This window comes from Elephantulus edwardii, unplaced genomic scaffold (assembly GCF_000299155.1).
Source record: "Elephantulus edwardii isolate Elephantulus edwardi_28Jun2011 unplaced genomic scaffold, EleEdw1.0 scaffold00019, whole genome shotgun sequence".
Taxonomy (NCBI): domain Eukaryota; kingdom Metazoa; phylum Chordata; class Mammalia; order Macroscelidea; family Macroscelididae; genus Elephantulus; species Elephantulus edwardii.
The window spans coordinates 20,238,680-20,246,318 of NW_006399769.1; the positions used below are offsets into that span (position 1 = coordinate 20,238,680).

A 7,639-nucleotide genomic window follows, 5' to 3' on the forward strand; every position below is an offset into this window, starting at 1 on the left:
AGAATGGTGCAGCAATGAAGGAATGAAAACCCAAAATCCCTGTAAATGTTCATTAAAACTAATAAAATTTAATAAAAAAAAGAATGTCTAAAAAACTGAATGTCACTATCTAAGTAAAACATTGTTTCCATATTGTTACAATAGTTTACAAAGGGCAAAACATATCCAAAATCATAGAGAGGTATCACCACATAAGCTGTTAAGTGAAAAATCCAGTTACCACTCCTTGGGCATTCACATCTGGCAAAGATTTACAGCCCCCAGAAAAGGAGGAAGGGTCATAACTACAAATCTACAGCAGTGTAGTAATATTGGTAGATATATTTTATTACCTCATCATGAACCACTACCTGCTTATACCTGGCCTCCCACACTTCTTGCTAGTGATAATATTGTGTGAGATCCCATCCTCCTCATTCTCAGCCTCACCTCCTCATTCTCAGCCTCATCTCTACTTCTCCATGTACATTCAGGTGAGAGATAATCCCTTCTTAGAGGTCTTTCTCCATACCCCACCCCAACTCCAAGCCTATCTGCAGCAAGAAATTAGCCTGTGGGGTCCTACTCCATTATTAAGGGTGGTTATTACATTTAGATTACTCTGGTAGCCCAAGGAAGGGGTAAGCAGTCAGCCAGCCAATCCAAACACAGATGCTTTGAATGCACCAGTTGCTTTCCAGGAGGGACATGGACAGTCTCCAACAGAGCAAGTTAGAGCCTCTGAAAACCTGCTGGAGTTTCAGCGACGAATTGGTGCTAACCTGATGTCAATGAGGAAAATGTTGTTATATTTAGCTCTCTACCCTATTCCATGTTATTGCTATTTGTCTAAATAGGCCCTAAAATTATGAAAGGAAAAGAAGCATATTAAACATACAAATGACAAGAGAGAAGGAATGAATGACCATTGCAGTTATCCTTCTACCTTGAGACACCCTCTTCAGCCCTAAAGCTGAAGGTACAGAGTATCAGGAGTGAAAGGAATCCTGTGGATTTCAACTCCCATTTGCTTTTTAGGTCCCGTGTTCTGGCTATTATTTGATTCCTTGGGTGCCATGGTAACCAATCACTGGAGAAAATGAATTCTAAGAGTTAACTTTCTAGTCACCTAGACTTAGAACCTGCTCTGAGGTTGGATGTAATTCCTAAGTAATGGATGGAGATTCAGTCTCTTAAATAGATGAAGGGTTGATTTGGTTTGTAACTGAATCTATACCAGGGTACCACAAGCTTTGCTAGTGGATATCTTGACCTCTCCACACACCTCACTGTTCTGGTGATAACCTACCTGTGTCTGAAAGACCTCATTCATGATCCTTATTCTTGTCCTCACCGCAGTAACTTCTATTTCTCCATAGATACTCAAGTGAAAGGGAATTCCTTACAAGAGGCCTTTCTCTGTACCAGCGTCACGTCACCACCACCACCCAGCTTGATTGCTGCAGGAATCAGCCTCTCGGATCTTATTGCATTGTTTTTAAAGTGTAGTTCTTATAACTCTGATAGCCTAAGGGGTAAAGAGCCAAGCTTTAAATCCACCAGTTTCTTTCCAGAATGTACATGAACAATTTCTTATTCAAATTAAGGCTCTGGCAAATAAAATAGATCAATAGTAATTCTGTAAAACTCAATGTACAAACACTATTATATTAAACAATATGTATGAATGATTATATAAAAGTGAATGATAGCTCAAATAAATTTTAGAAAGAGGTTAAGAGTTACAGAATAGGCAGGCATAGGTTTCTTAAGTCTTTGCTGCACTGCAATCTCCATAAGACACACATCCATGGATCTGTGTATAAGGAAAATAGAGTACCAGAGAGCTGTCAGAATGTTGGAACTGGTTATCACTGTCTTTGGATCAGGAGGTCCTACCGCATTTATTTTCATCTTTTATACCTTGCTGTGAGTGGGGTGGAGCTCCCCGATTAAACCAAGCTTGGGAGGAGGAGTAGCATCCACTTCCATAAGTAACTTGCCTCCGGAAACCCTATGAACCTGGAGAGAGGATGAAAGGCACCCAAGCGTCGAGGATTCTCCTTCTTAGGGTCGCTATGAGTCTCCTGCGACTCGACGGCACTTAACAACAACATACCTTTCTGTATTTTAAATTTTTATACAATGAACCACCAGCCCAACAGTCCCACCAGTGATCCGGTCCACCCACCTCCCAGACCAGTCAACGCCAGCTCCTGCATCAGCAAAGCCGACCTGCCCAGCCGGCCAGTCCATCGCCCAGTCTCCGCCAACGCTGTGGGCAGCAGCTGAGGACTCCACCCCACCTGCCTTCCTGACCAGTCACCTAACATCTGAAACGACGGCTGACCTGCCTGCCTGGGTCCCGGGTGAGCCCACCCACCCACACGTCAGCGCTGCTCTGCTCTCGGCTGAGGCCCATCTATCTGCCCAGCTTGGACGTGACTGGCCCTCACCACAGTCGAGCCTGTCCTCAGCCACCCGATAGCCTCATTACACCCTCCAACTCCCCTAGACCCGCCCTGCCTACCAACATCACACCCACACTCCCACCAGGCCCACCAGCCGGCCAGTCACTTGCGAACCGCCAGTGCTTTGGGCTGCAGCACAGCACACCCACCCGCCTGCCCACCCAGCGTGGAAGCTCTGGGACGCCGCTGCCAGCCCACTAGTCCATCTGTCCGCCCAGCCCAGGAGCGGCCATCTGTCGATCACCACTGCAGGCCTCAGGTGAGACCACCCACCCACTCGTCAGCTCGGCTCAGACACCACTGACTCTGCCTCTGTCTAGGGCCACAAGTGATCCCACCCACTCAGTCACCAGCGTGCCCACCCAGATCGCCCACCCCCCAGGGCCTAGCTGAGCCCCCCTACCCAGTGCCCACAGGGTCTGGACGCCGACAGTTCGGCCGTAGCTGGGTCCGCTGTCTGCCTGCCTGCCCACCCACACCCCTGCCCACCGCCTGCCCTCTCATACACCTGCACAACCACAAAATCTGCCCACCCATCTGCCTGTGCACACAATTGTCCACCCACGCACCTGCCCACCCACACGCCCTCCAGAACCCCAGGGGCCGCAGCCTGCACACCCTCCCAGCGGCCCAGGTGAGTCCACCCACACACCTCCAAAATCTTCCCCACCCGCCCCCAGACACCACCGAGTGTCCGCAGATACTGCAACCCCGCAGTGACCCTGCCCTCCCATAGATTCCAGAGTCCCAGAGGCTGACTGATGTCCTCTGACGTCACAGGAGGCTGCCTCGAGACTGACCTTAACGGCCTCAACAGCCACAACCGTCTCCTCACCTTGCGAAGCCACCGGCCACTAGCGGGTCCCCGCCTTGCAACACCACCAGCTGCCACCGGGTCCCAGCCTTGCAACACCATCAGCTGCCACCGGGTCCCAGCCTTGCAACGCCACGGGCCACCACCAGTTCCCCGCCTTCCAAGGCAACCGGCCGCCACCGGATCTCCGCCTAGCAAGGCCAGCAGCCACACTGGGTCTCCATCTTGCAAGGTCACCGGCTGCCACACAGTTCCCCCCTTGCAAGGCCACCATCCACCACTGGGTCCCCTTACTAAGCCACCGGCCACCACCGGGGCCCCGCCTTGAAAGGCCACCGGCTGCCACAAGGTCCCCTTGCTAAGCCATCAGCCGCCTCTGGGTCGCAGCCTTACAAGGCCACCGTCCGCGACCAGGTCTCCACCTTCCAAGGTCATTGGCAACCACCAGGTCCTATCCTTTCAAGGTAACCGTCCACCACCGGGTCCCCTTACTAAGCCACCAGCTGCCACCAGTTCCCTGCCTTGCAATGACCCCGGGCCACCACCTGGTCCCTGCCCTTGCAAGACCACCAGCTGCCACTGGGAACAGTTTTGTAAGGTCACCATGTGCCACTGGGCCCCCTTGCTAAGCCACCAGCCACCACTGGGTCTCTACCTTGCAAGGTCACCGGCTGCCACCCGGTCTCTGCCTTACAAGGCCAACATCCACCAACAGGTCCCCTTGCTAAGCCACCGGCCACCACCTGGTCTCTGCCTTGCAAGGCCACTGTCCGCCACTGGATCCCCTTACTAAGTGACCAGCTGCCACCAGGTTTCCTTGCTAGGCTACCAGCATCCACAAGTTCCCCGCCTTGCAAGGCCACCAGCCGCCACCTGGTCACCGCCCTTGCAAGACCACCAGCCACCACTAGGAACCACCTTGCAAGGCCACCGAGCACCACTGGATCCCCTTGATAAGCCACTGGCTGCCACCAGGTCTCCACCATGCAAGGCCACTGCCACTGGGTCACCTTGCCAAGCCACTGGCTGCCACTGTGTTCCCGCCTTGCAAGGCCACCATCCACCACCAGGTCTCCACCTTGGAAGGTTACTAGCCGCCAGCAGGTCCCGTCCTTGCATGGCCACCATCCTCCACCGGGTCCTGCCTTGCAAGATCACTGGCCGCCACCAGCTCCCACCCTTTTAAGACCTCTAGCTCCCACCGGGTCTCACCCTTGCAAGACCACCAGCCACTAGTCCCTGCTATGCCAGGCCACCATCTGCCACCGGGTCCCCTTGCTAAGCCACCATTCACCACTGGGTCTCGCCTTGCAAGGTCACTGACCGCCACTGGATCCCCTTGCTAAGCTAATGGCCACCAACAGTTCCCCGCCTTGCAAGGCCACCAGCCACCACCAGATCTCCACCTTACAAGGCCACTGTTCCCCACCGGGTCCCCACCTTGCAAGACCACCAGCCACCACCTGTCCCCTTGCTGAGCCACCGGCCGCCACCAGGTCTCCGCCTTGCAAGGTCACCAGCCACCACTTGTCCCCTTGCTAAGCCACCAGCCGCCACCTGGTCTCTGCCTTGCAAGGTCACCAGCCACCACTCGCCCCTGCTTTGCAAGCTCAATGCCCACCGGGTCCCCTTGCTAAGCCACCGGCTGCCACCAGGTCCTGCCCTTACAAGGGCACCACTGGCTGACACTGGCCCCCGTCTTGAAAGCCCACTGTCTGCCACTGGGGTTCCCTTGCTAAGCTACCAGCCACCACCGGGTCCCCTTGCTAAGCCAGCGGCCACCACCCTGTCTCTACCTTGCAGTCACTGACCACCACCAGGTCCCACCCTTGAAAGATCACAGGCCACCACTGGTTCCCACCATGCAAGGCCACTGGCTGCCACCAGATCTCTGCAAGGCCACCGCCTGCCACTGGGTCCCCTTGCTAAGCCACTGGCTGCCACCAGTTCCCTGCCACGCAAGGCCACCAGCCACCACCAGGTTCCCTTACTAAGCCTCTGGCTGCCGCAGGTCCCGCCCTTGCAAGGCCACAGGCAGCCACTGGGTCCATGCTTCACAAGACCACTGGTCACCACCGGGTCTCTGCCTTGCAAGGCCACTGTCCCCCATTTCTCAGCCTTGCAAGGTCACCGGCCACCACTGGGTCCCCTTGCCAAGTCACCAGCCACCACCGGGTCTCCGCCTTGCAAGGCCACCAGTTCCCACCCTTGCAAGACCACTGGCCAACACCAGGTCCCTGTCTTGCAAGACCACCAGCAGCCACCAGGTCCCCTTGCTAAGCTACCAGTCACCACCAGGTCTTGGCTTTGCAAGGTCACCAGCTGCCACTGGGTCCCGCCCTTGCAAGGCCATCGGCCGCCACCAAATCCCGCCCTTGCAAGACCATTGGCCAACACCGGGTCCCCTTGCTAAGCTACCAGTCACCACCAGGTCTCGGCCTTGCAAGGTCACCAGCTGCCACTGGTCCCCACCTTGTAAAGTCACCAGCCACTACTGGGTCCCGCCCTTGCAAGACCACTGGCCAACACCAGGTCTCTGCCTTGCAAGGCCCCCCAGCCGCGACCAGGTCTCCGCCTTGTAAGGCCACCAGCTGTCACTGGGTCCTGCCCTTGCAAGACCACTGGCCAACACCGGGTCCTCGTCTTGCAAGATCACCAGCAGCCAACAGGTCCCCTTGCTAAGCCACCAGTCACCACCAGGTCTTGGCCTTGCAAAGTCACCAGCCACCACTGGGTCCCACCCTTGCAAGGCCATCGGCCGCCACCGAATCCCGCCCTTGCAAGGCCATCGGCCGCCACCGAATCCTGCCCTTGCAAGACCATTGGCCAACACCGGGTCCCCATCTTGCAAGACCACCAGCAGCCACCAGGTCCCCTTGCTAAGCCACCAGTCACGACCAGGTCTCAGCCTTGCAAGGTCACCAGCCACCACTGGATCTCTGCCTTGCAAGGCTACCGGCCACCACCGGTCCCCACCTTGCAAAGCCACCAGCCGCCACTGGGTCCTGCCCTTGCAAGGTCACTAGCTGCCATCGGGTCCCCTTGCTAAGCTACCAGTTGCCACCAGGTCTCTGCCTTTGAAGGTGACTGGCTGCCACTGGATCTCTGCCTTGCAAGGCCACCGGCCACCATCGGTCCCCAGCTTGCAAGGCCACCAGTTGCTACCTGCTCTCAGGGAGGCCCCATGCAGCAGGCACCCACCCACCAGCACTGCCTGTCCAGCTCAGACTCTGCTTTCACCTTGAGGCTGCAGGCCCTAGGTGAACCTTCCCAGCCATGCAGTTTTCCATCCCAGACGTCACCAACTGTCAGCCGTCCACTCAGGAGACCACCCTAGAACTGACCATCCACCTGGGCCATCTGCTTGAAGGCCGTCTGTCCAATGCTCAGCCCGCAAGGCTGCCACCGAGCCAGCCACTGAGCGAGTTTCTGATCCTGCCTGTGGGCTTCTGATCTGCCAATAGCCCCTAAGCTGGCTATTGATCCCTCTAGCGGCCATAAAGCAGGTTTCTAATCCCTCTGGCCACCAGTGAGCCAGCTTCTGATCCCGCAGGTCACCCCAGAGCAGGTTACTGACCGCACCACCAGGGCCTCCCCCAAGCCTTCAGGGCGCAGAAGGCCTGTATAGAATGTACACACCCGCCTGGCCTGGACACCAGAGGCTCTGCATGGTGTCTGTCCACCCAACTCCACTCCCTGCAGCCACTCACCACCCGCCTGGCCCCAACCGATCCGGCGGCATAGTGGTGTGAATCGCGAGTTTTTCCTTTAAACATTTTCCGCTCATCTCTCATCAGCAGGGTGGACAAGCTCTGGTCTCACACCTTGGAAAACACACCCTCTTCTTCCGCTGGACTAAGTGCTGACACAGTTGACCAGATGGATCTAAACTGACCGCTTCTGTAGACCCTGAAGACGTAAACTCTGAAGTAAAGATACTGTCTACAAATTCAGAATTTTTTAAAAAAAATTTTATTTTTTTGTGTGTACCATCAAATCAGATCTGACTGGTACAGGAGGAGATTGACCCTCCTTCTCCAGCAGAATATCTGGTGGATTCAAACTGTGAACCTCTGGGATTGCAATGCAATTTCTTGCCACTAGGCCACCAGAGCTCCCTCAAATTCAGCATTTTTACATCCTTAATTCCATATGAGTTACAAAGCTGAATGTGTGGTGACGTTGAAGAACTTCGACAAGCCGCAGATCATCCAGCTGCACATTCGCATGGCGTGGGATGTAGCTGTTGATGCAAGGGACCCAGAAAGAGCTGAATTGAAAGTAAAGAATCTCCAAGAATGGATGAAGGAGGCAAAGGGTTTTCCACCTAAAAGTGCTGAGGAAAATACCAATGTGTGTAGGCAGAATAAAGCCA

At 55.1% G+C, this 7,639-nt stretch overlaps 1 protein-coding gene across 1 annotated transcript; it reads left to right on the plus strand.

Annotated features, from left to right (window-relative positions):
* Positions 1-3,791: 3,791 nt before the first annotated feature.
* Positions 3,792-6,290, plus strand: LOC102871141 (extensin-1-like). The gene is made up of 3 exons (XM_006882394.1): positions 3,792-3,857; positions 5,382-5,842; positions 5,882-6,290. Exons 1-3 carry the CDS (start codon positions 3,792-3,794, stop codon positions 6,288-6,290), a joined length of 936 nt encoding a protein of 311 aa, XP_006882456.1.
* The last annotated feature ends 1,349 nt before the right edge of the window (positions 6,291-7,639 follow it).

Bases quoted from the DNA above. Each gene is read 5' to 3' on its own strand.
- LOC102871141 (XM_006882394.1), top strand. From the start codon at position 3,792: ATGACCCCGGGCCACCACCTGGTCCCTGCCCTTGCAAGACCACCAGCT. The intron at 3,858-5,381 runs GTAAGGTCACCA...CCCATTTCTCAG, and splicing joins CTGCCACTGGGAACAGTTTT to CCTTGCAAGGTCACCGGCCA. The intron at 5,843-5,881 runs GTAAGGCCACCA...TGCCCTTGCAAG, and splicing joins CGCGACCAGGTCTCCGCCTT to ACCACTGGCCAACACCGGGT.